At 43.1% G+C, this 17,547-nt stretch overlaps 1 protein-coding gene across 1 annotated transcript in view; it reads right to left on the minus strand.

The window, feature by feature from the left end:
- LOC135544355 (Kv channel-interacting protein 1-like) overlaps positions 1-10,631 on the minus strand; it is a 54,339-nt gene extending 43,708 nt beyond the window's left edge. Inside the window, exon 1 of the mRNA XM_064971898.1 lies at positions 10,295-10,631. Within this exon, the coding sequence (XP_064827970.1) occupies positions 10,295-10,382 (88 nt within the window). The 5' untranslated portion in view covers positions 10,383-10,631. The remainder of the gene's footprint in view (positions 1-10,294) is intronic.
- Positions 10,632-17,547: the final 6,916 nt, after the last annotated feature.

A 17,547-nucleotide genomic window follows, 5' to 3' on the forward strand; every position in this document is an offset into this window, starting at 1 on the left:
TTTGCCCCATGGAATAATTGTTGTGGATCTTAATGTTTTTCCTCATAATCCTGGACTATCGGACCACCATTTTATTACGTTTGCAATTGCAACAAATAATCTGCTCAGACCCCAACCAAGGAGCATCAAAAGTCATGCAATAAATTCACAGACAACACAAGGATTCCTTGATTCCCTTCCAGACCCCCTCTGCCTACCCAAGGACATCAGAGGACAAAATTCAGTTAACCACCTAACTGAGGAACTCAATTTAACCTTGCGCAATACCCTAGATGCAGTTGCACCCCTAAAAACTAAAAACATTTCTCATAAGAAACTAGCTCCCTGGTATACAGAAAACACCCAAGCTCTGAAGCAAGCTTCCAGAAATTGGAACGGAAATGGCGCCACACCAAACTGGATGTCTTCCGACTAGCTTGGAAAGACAGTACTGTGCAGTATCGAAGAGCCCTTACTGCTGCTGCTCGATCATCCTATTTTTCCAACTTAATTGAGGAAAATAAGAACAATCCGAAATTTCTTTTTGATACTGTTGCAAAGCTTTCTACAAAAGCAGCATTCCCCATGTGAGGATGGCTTTCACTTCAGGAGTAATAAATTCATGAACTTCTTTGAGGAAAAGATCATGATTAATAGAAAGCAAATTACGGACTCCTCTTTAAATCTGCGTATTCCTTCAACGCCCAGATGTCCTGAGTCTGCACAACTCTGCCAGGACCTAGGATCAAGAGAGACACTCAAGTGTTTTAGTACTATGTCTCTTGACACAATGATGAAAATAATTATGGCCTCTAAACCTTCAAGCTGCATACTGGACCCTATTCCAACTAAACTACTGAAAGAGCTGCTTCCTGTGCTTGGCCCTTCTATGTTGAACATAACAAACGGCTCTCTATCCACCAGATGTGTACCAAACTCACTAAAAGTGGTAGTAATAAAGCCTCTCTTGAAAAAGCCAAACCTTGATCCAGAAAATATAAAAAACTATCCGCCTATATCGAATCTTCTATTCCTCTCAAACTTTTTAGAAAAGGCTTTTGCGGAGCAACTCACTGGTTTCCTGAAGACAAACAATGTATACGAAATGCTTCAGTCTGGTTTTAGACCCCAATATAGCACTGAGACTGCACTTGTGAAGGTGGTAAATGACCGTTTAATGGCATCAAACCGAGGCTCTGCATCTGTCCTCATGCTCCTAGACCTTAGAGCTGCTGTTGATACCACCGATCAACACATTCTTTTGGAGAGATTGTAAACCCAAATTGGTCTACACGGACAAGTTCTGGCCTGGTTTAGATCTTATCTGTCGGAAAGATATCAGTTTGTCTCTCTGAATGGTTTGTCCTCTGACAAATCAACTGTAAATTTTGGTGTTCCTCAAGGTTCCGTTTTAGGACCACTATTGTTTTCACTATATATTTTACCTCTTGGGGATGTCATTCGAAAACATAATGTTAACTTTCACTGATGTTCGGATGACACACAGCTGTTGATTTCAATGAAACATGATGAAGCCCCAAAATTTCCCTCACGAGAAGCCTGTGTTTCAGACATAAGGAAGTGGATGGCTGCAAACTTTCTACTTTTAAACTTGGACAAAACAGAGATGCTTGTTCTAGGTCCCAAGAAACAAAGAGATCTTCTGTTGAATCTGACAATTACTCTTAATGTTTGTACAGTCGTCTCAAATAAAACTGTAAAGAACCTCGGCGTCACTCTGGACACTGATCTCTCTTTTGATGAACATATCAAGACTGTTTCAAGATCAGCTTTTTTCCATCTATGTAACAATGCAAAAATCAAAAACTTTCTGTCCAAAAATGATGCAGAAAAATGTATCCATTCTTTTGTTACTTCTAGGATAGACTACTGCAATGCTCTACTTTCCGGCTACCCGGATAAAGCACTAAATAAACTTCAGTTAGTGCTAAATACGGCTGCTAGAATCCTGACTAGAACCAAAAAATGTGATCATATTACTACAGTGCTAGCCTCCCTACACTGGCTTCCTGACAAGGCAAGGGCTGATTTCAAGGTTTTACTGCTAACCTACAAAGCATTACATGGGCTTGCTCCTACCTATCTCTCTGATTTGGTCCTGCCGTACATACCTACACGTACGCTATGGTCACAAGACGTAGGCTTCCTAATTGTCCCTATAATTTCTAAGCAAACAGCTGGAGGCAGGACTTTCTCCTATAGAGCTCCATTTTTATGGAATGGTCTGCCTACCCATGTGAGAGACGCAAACTCGGTCTCAACCTTTAAGTCTTTACTGAAGACTCATCTCTTCAGTGGGTCATATGATTGAGTGTAGTCTGGCCCAGGAGTGTGAAGATGAACGGAAAGGCTCTGGAGCAATGAACCACCCTTGCTGTCTCTGACTGGCAGGTTCCCCTCTTTCCACTAGGATTCTCTGCCTCTCACCCTATTACAGGGTTTGAGTCACTGGCTTACTGGTGCTCTTTCATGCCGTCCCTAGGAGGGGTGCGTCACTTGAGTGGGTTGAGTCACTGATGTGATCTTCCTGTCTGGGTTGGCGCCCCCTTTGGGTTGTGCCGTGGCGGAGATCTTTGTGGGCTATACTCGGCCTTGTCTCAGGATGGTAAGTTGGTGGTTGAAGATATCCCTCTAGTGGTATGGGGGCTGTGCTTTGGCAAAGTGGGTGGGGTTATATCCTTCCAGTTTGGCCCTGTCCGGGGTATCATCGGATGGGGCCACAGTGTCTCCTCTCTCTAATTCTCTCTTTCTCTCTTTCTTTCTCTCTCTCGGAGGACCTGAGCCGTAGGACCATGCCTCAGCACTACCTGGCATGATGACTCCTTGCTGTCCCCAGTCCACCTGGCCGTGCTGCTGCTCCAGTTTCAACTGTTCGGCCTGTGGCTATGGAATCCTGACCGGTTCACCGTGCTATCTGTCCCAGGCCTATTATTTGACCATGCTGGTCATTTATGAACATTTGAACATCTTGGCCATGTTCTGTTATAATCTCCACCCGGCACAGCCAGAAGAGGACTGGCCACCCCTCATAACCTGGTTCCTTTCTAGGTTTCTTCCTAGGTTTTGGCCTTTCTAGGGAGTTTTTCCTAGCCAACGTGCTTCAACACCTGCATTGCTTGCTGTTTGGGGTTTTAGGCTGGGTTTCTGTACAGCACTTTGAGATATCAGCAGATGTACGAAGGGTTATATAAATACATTTGATTAGATGGGTTTATTAGTCACATTCATCAATGTAATCACAGGGTACAGTGAACTTATTTTGCTCCGAGCTCCAACAGTGCAGGTAAGTAAATCACAGGGACTGCATCTTAGTGCTAGAGGCGTCACTACAGACCCTGGTTCGATCCCGGGCTGTATCACAACGGGAGTCCCATAGGGCGGTGCACAATTGGCCCAGCATTGTCCGGGTTTGGCCGGGGTAGGCCGTCATTGTAAATAATAATTTGTTCTTAACTGACTTGCCTAGTTAAATAAAGGTTAAACAAATAAATAAAAATAAATACAATTAGTGTCCATTGGGGGGTGGGTGCAGGGTGCAGTGACTTCAGAAAGTATTCACACCCTTTTGTTGTGTTACAGCCTGTATTTAAAATGGATTCAATTTAGATATATTTTTGTGTCACTGGCCTACAAACAATACCCCATAATTTCAAAGTGGAATTATGTTTTCTGAATTTTTTAGAAATTACTTAAAAATTAAAATCTGAAATGTCTTGAGTCAGTAAGTATTCAAGCCCTTTGTTATGGCAAGCCAAAATAAGTTTTGCGTAAAACTATTTTTAAAAGTCACATGGACTTACTCTGTTTGCAATAATAGTGTTTACCATTATTTTTGGATGACTACCTCCTCTCTGTACCCCACACATACAATTATCTGTAATGTCTTGCAGTCGAGCAGTGAAATTCAACCACAAAGACCATGGAGGTTTTCCAATACTTCACAAGGAAGGGCACCTACTGGTATATGGTGAAAAATATAAATAGCAGGCATTGAATATCAGGCATTAAGCATGGTAAAGTTATTAATTACACTTTGGATGATGTATCAATACACCCAGTCAATACAAAGATACAGGCGTCCTTCCTAACTCAGTTGCCGGAGAGGAAGAAAACCGCTCAGGGATTTCACCATGTGGCCAATGGAGACTATAAAACAGTTACTGAGGATGGATCAACAACATTGTAGTTACTCCAATATACTAACCTAATTGACAGAGTGAAAAGAAGGAAGCCTGTACAGAATAACAATAGTACGAAACATTCATCCTGTTTGCAACAAGGCACTAAAGTAATATTGCACAAATGTGGCAAAGCAATTCACTTTTTGTCCTGAATACAAAATGTTAAGTTTGTGGCAAATCCAATACAACGCATTACTGAGTACCACTCTCCATATTTTCACGCATATTGGTGGCTGCATCATGTTATGGGTATGCTTGTAATCGTTAAGTACTGGGGAGTTTTTCAGGATGAAAAAATAAATAGAATGGAGCTAAGCACAGTCAAAATCCTAAAGGAAAACCTGGTTCAGTCTGTTTTCCATCAGACACTGGGAGATGAATTCACCTTTCAGCAGGACAATAACCTAAAGCACAAGGCCAAATCTGCACTGGAGTTGCTTACCAAGAAGACAATAAATGTTCCTGAGTGGGCGAGTTACAGTTTTGACTTAAATCTACTTGAATATCTGTTAAGACCTGAAAATGGTTGTCTAGCATTGATCAACAACCAATTTGACTGAGCTTGAAGAATTTTTAAAATAATAATGGGCAAATTTTGCACAATCCAGGCGTGGAAAGGTCTTGGAGACTTACCCAGAAAGAGTCACACCTGTAATCCCTGCCAGAGGTGCTTTAACAAAGTATTGACTTAGGGTTGTGAATACTTATGTAAATGTGTTATTTCATTTTCAATAAATGTGAAATGAAATTCTATAAACGTGTTTTCTCTTTTTCATTATGCAGTATTGTGTGTAGATGGGTGAATTTTTATATATTTTATTTTAATTCAGACTGTAACATAGCAGGGGAGGAACTGAAAAGTGAATGAAACAATAAAAAATATATATATTTACAGCGGTAACAATTATAAAAGTCCACTGGGGTGTGGGGGCAGGGTAACTGTTAATGGGGGGGTAGAATATTAATAAGAGTAGCAGAGATGGGGGGGTGGTGGGGTGTAGGGGTAGGATGTCCGGGGGCAGGAGTGGGTGGAAGGTAGCAGATAGCTGCATAGTGGCTATTCAGCAGCCTGATGATCTGGGGGTAGACGTTATTTGCCAGTTTTTGCCATGATACTCCTATACTGCCCGTGTCTGTGATGAGAACAGGCTTTGGCTCTGTGTTTGAGGTCCTTTATGATCTTCTTGGTCTTCCTGCGACACCTGGTGTTGTAGGTGTCCTGGAGCACAGCCAGTGAGCACCTTCTGTAGAGCCTTGCAGTCAGATGCAGTGATGCAGCCCAACAGCTCTCGGTGGTGCTCCTGTAGAACACTGTGAGGGCCCTCGGGGACAGGTTGGATTTCTTCAGCTTCCTGAGGTTGAAGAATCACTGCCATGCCTTCTTCACCACAGTGTCTGTGTGGTTTGACAATTTCAGCGTTCCAGGGATGTGTATGCTGAGGAACATTACATTTTTGACCGTATCCACGGCTGCCCTGTTGATGAGGATGGGGGCGTGCCCAACTTGGTTCCTCCTGAAGTCCACAATCAGCCCCTTTGAGGGAGAGGTTGTTTGCCTGGTACCATGCCACCAGAGAGCCTACCTCCTCTCTGTAGGCCGTCTCATTGTTGTTGGTAACCAGGCCTGGTACTGTCATGTCATCAGCAAACTTGATAATGGAGTTGGAACTGAATGAGGCAACGCATTCATGGGTATACATGGAGTTCAGGAGGGGACTGAGGATGCACCCTTGTTGGGCCCCAGTGGTGAGGATCGTCAGTGTGGAGGAGATAATGTTGCCCACCTTCACCACATGGGTCCAGCCCATCAGGAAGTCTTAGGACCCAGTTGCATAGGGAAGAGAGCTTTGTGATGAGCTTAGAGGGCACTATGGTATTGAAGGCCAAGCTGTAGTTGATGAACAGCATCCTCACATATGCATTCCTTTTGTCCAGGTGGGTGAGAGCAGTGTGCAGTGCAATGGCAATTGTGTCATCTGTGGATCTGTCAGTGCGGCAGGTGAATTGGAGTGGGTCGAGTGTGTCGGGGAGGGAGGAGGTGATGTGGTCTATGACTGGCATCTCAAAGCACTTCATGATGACAGTAGTGAGTGCTAAGGGTCGGTAGTCATTCACTTCAGTTACTTTCCCTTTCTTGGGCACAGGGATGATAGTCGACATCTTGAAGCAGGTTGGGATAACAGCCTGAGCTAGAGAGGGATTGTAAATGTCTGAAAACACAACAGCTATCTGGTCTGCACATGCTCTGAGGGTGCGGCTGGGGATACCTTGCAAGAGTTAACAGGCTTGAATGGCTTCCATACATCCTCCGTGGAGACGTATCCCCCGTTGTCCTCAGGGGCTCTCCTCGTCAGCTCAGAGTCATTATGCTCGAAGTGGGAGAAAAAGGTGTTTAGCTTGTCCCGTATGGCGGTGTTGGTGTTCTAGGAAATAGCTACACCTTGTCTTCACATTTGGAGCAATGTACAATGTGAGAATAAAGTGACAATTCTGTCGGATCAAATATCTTTCTCAATCCAGAGTAAAAACACTGGAATATCATATAGCTGCTTTAACCTTAGACACAAAAATGCCCTTTAATTAATGGACCATGCATTCTTAATGAATATCAATTGGTTGAATAGAAAACATGGACCTTTACTGTTGTCTTGGGCCTGTTGTGATTGTAAAGAATTGATAATTAATAGGCATTGGGCCAAGGAGGTCATGGGTCATTTTAAGAGTTTAGTACCCCCGCTGCCATTGAATGTAATACAGGCTTATAAACATAGAGGAGGGGGGGCAATAGACATACAGCAATATACCACATTTATGTGTCATTATACACACAAAAATACACACAAACCTACGTAAATACCTGTATACACACAATCATCTTGTTCTCATTATTTACTCATTGTGTGAGGAAAGAGAAGAGGTGGAAGAGAAGGGTGGTAGTGTTGTGAGCCTGAAAAAATGTTTGCCGGATCTGATGCTACATTTACATAAGACACTGCCGGAGGAAATTTGGCATCAGAACATTCCAGCTCTGCCAATGAGAGAAGGAAAAGTATTTGTAATGAGAGGATGAAAAGACAGAGGGTACAGTAAAAAAGGAAAGATACTGTAACATTAGGCAATCAACAGGAGAGAGTTGGAGGGGGAGGGTGAGAAAGATAAAGAAGCCTGAAATGGAAACAGTAAAGAACATCTTGTAAACTGACACTTCAATTGTGTCTTTAGCCTCAAGGAGCGGGTAGTGAGAGGAAGGTCTTAGTCCTGCATGAATTCAGGTTTAGAATCCACACACGCACACACTGAAACATATATGCACACACACACACATACACACAGATGCGCACACGCACCCCCACACACACACACTGCTTTGCACAATCCACAAAGGCAGCGCAGTCACAAAGACAAGCTTATGTTGAAATATCACATTGAAGGCTGATACAGCATTGAAGTAAAAGTAATGTGGCCACACACACACACACACACACACACAACACCCCACACACACACACACACACACACACACACACACACACACACACACACACACACACACACACACACACACACACACACACACACACCCCCGAAAGGTAAAAAGCACTCAGGTAACAATGCTTTTCGCCTGAGTGTAAGGGAATGGTTTTACTTCTGGTTTTACTTCCAAAAGGGCCAGATTGATCGATTTTCAAAAAATGTCAAGCACTTTTTCATTTTCCTCTAGTCCTTACAGTACCACATATATCTTACTGTATCACACAGATCTTACAGTACCACATAGATCTTACTGTACCACACAGATCTTACTGTACCACACAGATCTTACTGTACCACATAGATCTTACTGTACCACACAGATCTTACAGTACCACATAGATCTTACTGTACCACACAGATCTTACTGTACCACACAGATCTTACAGTACTACATAGATCTTACTGTGCCACACAGATCTTACTGTGCCACACAGATCTTACTGTACCACATAGAGCTGTAAAGCAGGGTCAAAAACAAGAGAGCAAGTCTTGTTTTTGGTCACTGTAAAATACCATCAAACAGAGACACACCATTCCACGATAGGCCATGCTAAACCGACCATGCTAAACCGACCGTGGCACCTAGATTAGGGTTGCCATGGGAAACTGGGAAACAGCTCACAATTAGCATATGTTCAATGGTTGATTGTAACTGTTGCAGGCCGTTTCTGTGGACTCTTTTTTTCAGTTATTGAGTCTCTTTATCCATGTGTGATAGTTTTTGCTCGTGTACAGGTTTTTGCTCGTGTGTCTACACACACACACACACACACAACCACACACACACGCACACACACTCACACACACACACACACACACTGTTGGCTTCTAGGATTCAGGGGTGGCAGTTAGCCTAACGTTGGACCAGTTACCGAAAGGTCGCTGGGTCGAGCCGACTAGTTGGAAAATATGTGGATATGACCTTGAGCAAGGCTTGAGTGCAAAAATGAGGTAAACAACCTCTCCCTCAACGTCAGCAAAACAAAGGAGTTGATTGTGGACTTCAGGAGGAACCAGGTTGGGCACGCCCCCATCCTCATCAACATTGCCACTGTGGAGACAGTCAAAAACATTTATCCTGCCTCAACCCCCCAATCGACACTTATCATTGTTACAGCTGTAAATATGTACAGTTTCTTTCCTTCTTAATGCATTTGAGCCAATCAGTTGAGTTGTGAGAAGGTAGGGGTGGTATTCAGAAGATAGCCCTATTTGGTAAAACACCAAGTCCATATTATGGCAAGAACAGCTCAAATAAGCAAAGAGAAAAGACAGTCCATAATTTCTTTGAGACATGAAGGTCAGTCATTGTGGAAAATGTCAAGAAATTTTAAAGTTTCGAGAGAGAGACAGAGAGACTCTGACAGTAGTGCCAGGAACTGGCCAGCCTTTATGCTTAGTTCTCAACACTTGCGTTACCAAGCATCAAACCAAAACTGTCAGAGGGACTGCTCAACTACCACTGAGAGTTATCAGGTTATCAGAAAGTCTTAGCTCCAGTGAAATGTTCACAATTGTGGTTTAATTTAACTGCCATCTAATACTGCCTGGTTCATTTGACAGTCATGGATTGGCTAGTGTAGATTTTGCAGCCCAGAGAAAGTGAAAAGGTTGTTCTCACTTTTTCCAGCCTGTGATATCATTGAGAACATAGACTAATGGCCAGCGTCTGAATGATTTGATTAGTCTCCATTGAAGAAGCTCAATAAAAGGGTGCTGAATTTGAGGAGCCAGAGCCCGTGCCTCCAGCCACTCTCACAGCCTTCTGCAGACACCAGGTAGAGCAGGCAGTGTGTGAAGAAGAGGACGATAAAGTGGACAATAGACTGTATGTGATAAGAGGAGCTTTATTAGTCAGAGTGGTCAAGTGCTGTATATAGAAATAGAGCAGCATTTAGCTATCTGTCAGGTCTCCCTGAGCTGTGTTGCCATAGTGACACACCATGCAGTGCTTTTCTGCTGATGCGGGGATAGGAGGTGAGGGATAGAGACAGCAGGCCACTGACACCAGAGGGAGATACAATCAGATAGCTGTGTGAAGGAGGTAAGGAGAGAGGAAAATGCAGGGATAAATGACAGGCGTAGGAGAGGACCTGGTGAAACAGGAGGGGGAGGTAGAGAGTAAAGACACAGAAGTTGACTTGGGGGAGTAAACAGAGGATACGCCAGTGTCACAACTTGAGCTCATCACTTAGTTCCTCAGGGGCGATGACGGGGCAACAACGGGGCATCACTGGATGGATGTGACACCACTGTTCACTACTGTCAGCCTCAAGCTTGACCCAGCACCAAGCTAATGTCACTGTTACCCTAGCTAATGTCACTATTACACGAGCTAATGTCACTATTACACTAGCTAATGTCACTATTCCACTAGCTAATGTCACTATTCCACTAGCTAATGTCACTATTACACTAGCTAATGTCACTATTCCACAAGCTAATGTCACTGTTACCCTAGCTAATGCCACTATTCCACTAGCTAATGTCACTATTCCACTAGCTAATGTCACTATTCCACTAGCTAATGAAAAAAAGTAGAAGAGCTAAAGGAGTGTTAGTTGAGGAGGGTGCAGTACCTTTTGTGAGGGTCCCAAAAACGAGTCTGCGTAAAGACTGGATGAACTTGAGCACCCCCTGTCTGCAGCGGCAGGTACAGCCAGCCATCCTGACACAGAGACAGAGAAAATACCTGGAGAAAATCTGCCACTGTCCTTCTCACCCACTCCTAATAGAGTAGAGTAGGTAAAATAGTCTCTCAAAGGGTCCTTGTAGGCGGCAGGGTAGCCTAGTGGTCACAGCGTTGGACTAGTAATCGAAAGGTTGCAAGTTCAAATCCCCGAGCTGACAATGTACAAATGTGTCGTTCTGCCCCTGAACAGGCAGTTAACCCACTGTTCCTAGGCCGTCATTGAAAATAAGAATTTGTTCTTAACTGACTTGCCTAATAAAATAGGAGAGAGGAATGCCTCCTTCAAAGTGTTGATAGGAGTCTAAGGTGGAGAAATATGGTTTCTTCAGTGGTTTCTTACACACAAAGGAGGTATCCTTTGAAATGATCCTGGTAGAAAACACAAATCTTCTTGAGAAGAGATTGGATCCTCACTGGGAAAACTATGAGGAAAGATGACGTCGCTTGTAAGTTAGAGGTCTTCTAGCCTTTCTAACATTGATGCATTCAAACTCAATCATTTACTCATTCAGACAAATAATCACTTATACATTCAATCATTCAATCACACACTCACTAATACACTCACTAATACACTCACTATCTCACCAACACTAACCCACACACACACAAAACAGCCAACAAGTGACACAAAGAGATGTTGGTAGGTAAGAAATACTCGGACCTCCGTCTCTCAAACTTTTAAAAGGAAAAGTTGTTTTCTGCTGTCGGATGAGAAGGGAAATATGAATAACCATCGTGGAGAGCCGAGTGCACTGCTGAAAGTTCCCTGTGTCCATGGAGATGACGAGTACCTCCTCTCCTCTGTATTTATGTCTATTTGATCACCCTCTATCTCCCCCTTTCTGGTGTGTTTCTCTGCATGTCTCTGTGGGCAGCCAGCGGGGTCTCTCTCTGTGTGTTGGCTGGTCCTCTCTGGGCTGCTTGTAGCTGGAAACCTGCGGCAGTGTAGTGGAGCTCTGCTCCAGGACAGATCGCTGCAGCATAGAACACCAGCCACCACCCGACCGCTTGTGTTACACTCTCTTTCTCTCTCTCTCTCTCTCTCTCTCTCTCTCTCTCTCTCTCTCTCTCTCACACTCACACACACACACACACACACACACACACACACACACACACACACACACACTCTCTCTTCCTACCCCACTCTGGTGCATACCCAATTGCAGATGAGCCTCCAAAAAACTGACATCCCTCTGCTCCATCTTCCCCTTCCACCACGTAATCTCTTTTTTCTTTATTTCAATTTATTTTAAGTGAGCCTTAAGCCACTGATTATTATTTGCAGTCATTGGGTTAATACGCCAGCCAGCTGCAGGGATTGTGACTGCTAGAGGAGGACATCACTGAGATGACAGTACACTCTTAGAAAAAAGGGTTCCAAAAGGATTCTTCGGCTGTCCCAATAAGATAACCCTTTTTGGTTACAGGTAGAAAGAACCCTTTTGGGTTCCATGTAGAACGCTATGTGGAAAGGGTTCTACATGGAACCCAAAATGGTTCTACCTGGAACCATAATAGTTATATCTGGAACCAAAAAGGGTTCTTTAAAAGGTTCTCCTATGGGGACCGCTGAAGAACCCTTTTAGATTCTAGATAGCACCTTTTTTTCTAAGAGTGAAGTAGGACGAGATATTGGGATTATTGTGTGAAGAGGCTGTGGAAGGACGGGATAGAGGGATGGATGGAAGGCTGGAAGGGGGAAAGGTGGGGAATAGGTATTCCTATTCTTTCATCCCCCTCCTCTCCCCTGTAACTATTCCCCAGGTCGTTGTTGCAAATGAGAACGTGTTCTCAGTCAACTTACCTGGTAAAATAACAGAATAAATAAAATAAAAATAAAAAAGGTATAAGGTCAGATGATCAAATCAAATCAAATTTTATTTGTCACATACACATGATTAGCAGATGTTAATGCGAGTGTAGCGAAATGCTTGTGCTTCCAGTTCCGACAATGCAGTAATAACCAACAAGTAATCTAACTAATAATTCCAAAACTAATTTCTTATACACAGTGTAAGGGGATAAAGAATATGTACATAAAGATATGAACGAGTGATGGTGCAGAGCAGCATAGGCAAGATACAGTAGATGGTATCGAGTACAGTATATACATATGAGATGAGTATGTAAACAAAGTGGCATAGTTAAAGTGGCTAGTGATACATGTATTACATAAGGATGCAGTAGATGATAGAGTACAGTAATAATGTAGGGTATGTAAACATTATATTAGGTAGCATTGTTTAAAGTGGCTAGTGATATATTTTACATCCTTTCCCATCAATTCCCATTATTGAAGTGACTGGAGTTGAGTCAGTGTGTTGGCAGCAACCACTCAAAGTTAGTGGTTGCTGTTTAAATGGGGCTACGGGTTCCCAACTAGGAACCCCCCTTCAGCCCAAGCGGTGGCGCAGGGAAAGCAAAAATATTCTTAAAAATATTTAACCTCCACACATTAACAAGTCCAATAGCTTAAATGAAAGATAAACACCTTGTTCATCTACCCAGCATGTCAGAATTTTAAAATGTTTTACAGTGAAAACATAGCACATATTTATGTTAAACCACCACTAGGGAAACATACAATATGTAGCCACATGGCTATGCAAAATAGCACAATCACAAACGCAGGATTAAAAGAAAAATAATTCACTAACCTTTTGAAAATCTTCATCAGATGACAGTAATAGCACATGTTACACAGTACATTTATGTTTTTTTCAATAATATGCAATTTATATCCATAAATCTCCATTTACATTGAGCCATGTTCAAAAAATGCAGCAGAAATGACCAGAGAAATTATAAATATCTCCAGCAGCTAACGCCAGATAACAGCAATAAACATCATAAACTTTGACTAAATATAGATGTTCTACATATATTTAGAAAGATACACTTCTTCTTAATGCAAACGCTGTGTTACATTTATTTTATTTTTAACGTTACAGAATTCGTTCACTATTCAATAATCTGAGACGGCGCTCAGCCATTAGCATTATTTCTCTACTATGTTGGATTCGACAAAAATACAATTTTATAACATAAATATTCCCTTACCTTTGATGGTCTTCGACAAGAATGCCGTGGAAGGAGTTATACTTACCTAATATAACGTTTGGCTGCTGTTGGTGTGTCTTTGTATTAGCAAAAGCTAACATCTTCAGTTGAATTACCCCAAAAAGGACTTCTGATCACAAAAATTGCGCATCAAAAATTCAAATTTACATATTATATGTCGACTAAACAGGTTAAACTAAGTGCAGAATCAAGCTTTAGGATGTTTTTAACGTACAAAACAATTGGCGATTAAATCAAACATAACGAACTCTCTTCAGCCAGACTGGAAAAAAAAGTCCCTTTTCACAAAGCGCGCTCCTGAAAACTCGTGACACCTCAGTATTTTGCCCACCAAGCAGTCAAAGCTCGTGCTATTTTCTCCGTTCCACGTCTCATTGAAAGACGAGAGCGTGCGAGAAATAGAAACTGTTCCCAGATCCGTAGCTGGTTGGGAAGGGTGGGGGCGATGACGTCAAAGTTGGAGCAACTTTCTTAGGAGAGAGAGAGAGTTTGGGAGAATGGCTGCCCTGTGAGTTCTGCTTTACATACAGACATAATTCGAACGGTTTTAGAAGCTTTAGAGTGTTTTCTATTCAATAATAATTATTATATGCATATATTAGCAATTTTTGACAGTTTTGTTTTAGTTTACTTTGGGCACACAATTCATCCAAAGGGGGCAGTATTTCCCATAGCCCCATCAGGTTTTAACAGTCTGATGGCCTTGAGATAGAAGCTGTTTTTCAGTCTCTCGGTCCCAGCTTTGATGCACCTGTACTGACCTCGCCTTCTGGATGATAGCGGGGTGAACAGGCAGTGGCTCGGGTGGGTGTTGTCCTTGATGATCTTTGTGGCCTTCCTGTAACCTCGGGTGGTGTAGGTGTCCTGGAGGGCAGGTAGTTTGCCCCCGGTGATAAGTTGTGCAGACCTCACTACTCTCTGGAGAGCCTTACGGTTGTGGGCGGAGCAGTTGCCGTACCAGGCGGTGAGATAGCCCGCCAGGATGCTCTCGATTGTGCATCTGTAGAAGTTTGTGAGTGCTTTTGGTGACAAGCCAAATTTTTTCAGCCTCCTGAGGTTGAAGAGGCGCTGCTGCGCCTTCTTCACGGTGCTGTCTGTGTGAGTGGACCAATTCAGTTTGTCTGTGATGTGTATGCCGAGGAACTTAAAACTTACTACCCTCTCCACTACTGTTCCATCGATGTGGATAGGGGGGTGTTCCCTCTGCTGTTTCCTGAAGTCCACAATCATCTCATTAGTTTTGTTGACGTTGAGTGTGAGGTTATTGTCCTGACACCACACTCCGAGGGCCATCACCTCCTCCCTGTAGGCCGTCTCGTCGTTGTTGGTAATCAAGCCTACCACTGTTGTGTCGTCCGCAAACTTGATGATTGAGTTGGAGGCGTGCGTTGCCGCGCAGTCGTGGGTGAACAGGGAGTACAGGAGAGGGCTCAGAACGCACCCTTGTGGGGCCCCAGTGTTGAGGATCAGCGGGGTGGAGATGTTGTTGCCTACCCTCACCACCTGGGGGCGGCCCGTCAGGAAGTCCAGTACCCAGTTGCACAGGGCGGGGTCGAGACCCAGGGTCTCGAGCTTGATGACGAGCTTGGAGGGTACTATGGTGTTAAATGCCGAGCTGTACTCGATGAACAGCATTCTCACATAGGTATTTCTCTTGTCCAGATGGGTTAGGGCAGTGTGCAGTGTGGTTGAGATTGCGTCGTCTGTGGACCTATTTGGGCGGTAAGCAAATTGGAGTGGGTCTAGGGTGTCAGGTAGGGTGGAGGTGATATGGTCCTTGACTAGTCTCTCAAAGCACTTCATGATGACAGAAGTGAGTGCTACGGGGCGGTAGTCATTTAGCTCAGTTACCTTAGCTTTCTTGGGAACAGGAACAATGGTGGCCCTCTTGAAGCATGTGGGAACAGCAGACTGGTATAGGGATTGATTGAATATGTCCGTAAACACACCAGCCAGCTGGTCTGCGCATGCTCTGAGGACGCGGCTGGGGATGCCGTCTGGGCCTGCAGCCTTGCGAGGGTTAACACGTTTAAATGTTTTACTCACCTCGGCTGCAGTGAAGGAGAGTCCGCATGTTTTCAAGGGGGCCGAATACTTTCGCAAGGCACTATAAGTTCAAGGGGGCCGAATACTTTCGCAAGGCACTGTACCTCTTGTGTCTGAGCCGTTGAATTGAGATTCTACTTTGTCTCTATACTGACGCTTAGCTTGTTTGATTGCCTTGCGGAGGGAATAGCTGCACTGTTTGTATTCGGTCATGTTTCCGGTCACCATGCCCTGATTAAAAGAAGTGGTTCGCCGCTTTCAGTTTCACGCGAATGCTGCCATCAATCCACGGTTTCTGGTTTGGGAATGTTTTAACCTCTTACACTTATGGTGGCGCTATTTCATTTTTGGAAGAAAAACGTTCCCGTTTTAAACAAGATATTTTGTCACAAAAAGATGCTCGACTATGCATATAATTGCTACTGTTCGAAAGAAAACACTCTGACGTGTCCAGAAATACAAATATCTTCTCTGTGCGTGCCCTTTAACGTGAGCTTCAGGCAAAACCAAGATGACTTGGCATCCAGGAAATGACAAGGATTTTTGAGGCTCTGTCTTTCATGATCTCCTTATATGGCTGTGAACGCAAGAGGAATGAGTCTGCCCTTTCTGTCGTTTCCCCAAGGTGTCTGCAGCATTGTGACGTATTTGTAGGCAGATCGTTGGAAGATTGACCATAAGAGACCACATTTACCACGTGTCCGCCCGGTGTCCTGCGCCGAAATTGGTGCGCAAAAGTCACCTGCCAGTATTTTTCCATGGGGCACAGAGAGAGAAGCAAGCTTCCATGAACTGCATGTCAATGAAGAGATATGTGAAAAAACACCTTGAGGATTGATTCCAAACAACGTTTGCCATGTTTCGGTCGATATTATGTAGTTAATCCGGAAAAAGTTTCACGTTGTAGGTGACTGCATTTTCGGTTCGTTTCGGTAGCCAGGCGCAATGTAGAAAACGGAACGATTTCTCCTACACACATTCGCTTTCAGGAAACACTGCGCATTTGGTATGTGGCTGGGAGTCTCCTCATTGAAAACATCAGAAGCTCTTCAAAGGTAAATGATTTTATTTATTTGATTATCTGGCTTTTGTGAAAATGTTGCGTGCTACATGCTACACAAAATGCTATGCTAGCTTTGCATACTCTTACACAAATTAGTCAATTTCTATGGTTCAAAAGCATATTTTGAAAATCTGAGATGACAGTGTTGTTAAGAAAAGGCTAAGCTTGAGAGCAAACGCATTATTTTAATTGTATTTGCGATTTTCAGAAATCGTTAACGTTGCGTTATGCTAATGAGCCTGAGGCTTAGTCACAATCCCGGATCCGGGATGGGGAGTTTCAAGAGGTTAATCATTGCTATGGGAACGACATCTTCAACGCACTTTCTAATGAACTCGCACACCGAATCAGCGTATTCGTCAATGTTGTTGCCTGACTATTATAACTATTATAACTATATATATATATATATATATATATATATATATATATATATATTACTCAACCTATATTGGGGTAGGTTGAGCAGAAACGTTCAGCCAGGATTAGGGTTGCAAAGGAGGGTAAATTACTGGAAACGTTCAAAGTTTACTAGTAAACTACCAGAATTTTGGTAACTTTCAAGGATTTTATGTAATTTATCACGAGACATCTCGTGGTTTTAAATTATCAACAAGTGTCTGAAATTATATTTGGCCCTGTGTGTGTCCTCTGTTTGTCCCTGTAAAAGGTATGAAATAATGAAATAAGATCATTCTAAAATAAAAAATAGAATGACAACAGCTGTAAAACATTACCCTACATACAAACCATCAACTTAGTGAATACCATTGGTGATATGAGTGTTTCTGCAATGTTGTGGCACCAAATTGGTGGCAGTTGTGAAAAAAGTAAATAGTTGGAAGAGTTGCAAAGTTAATTGTAAATAACGGCATTGTTGATTAGATGCATTTTAATTTTAATTAGTCTATTTTCTCTTGAACCATAACCATCTACTAGAAACT

Source organism: Oncorhynchus masou, chromosome 8 (genome assembly GCF_036934945.1).
Source record: "Oncorhynchus masou masou isolate Uvic2021 chromosome 8, UVic_Omas_1.1, whole genome shotgun sequence".
NCBI lineage: Eukaryota > Metazoa > Chordata > Actinopteri > Salmoniformes > Salmonidae > Oncorhynchus > Oncorhynchus masou.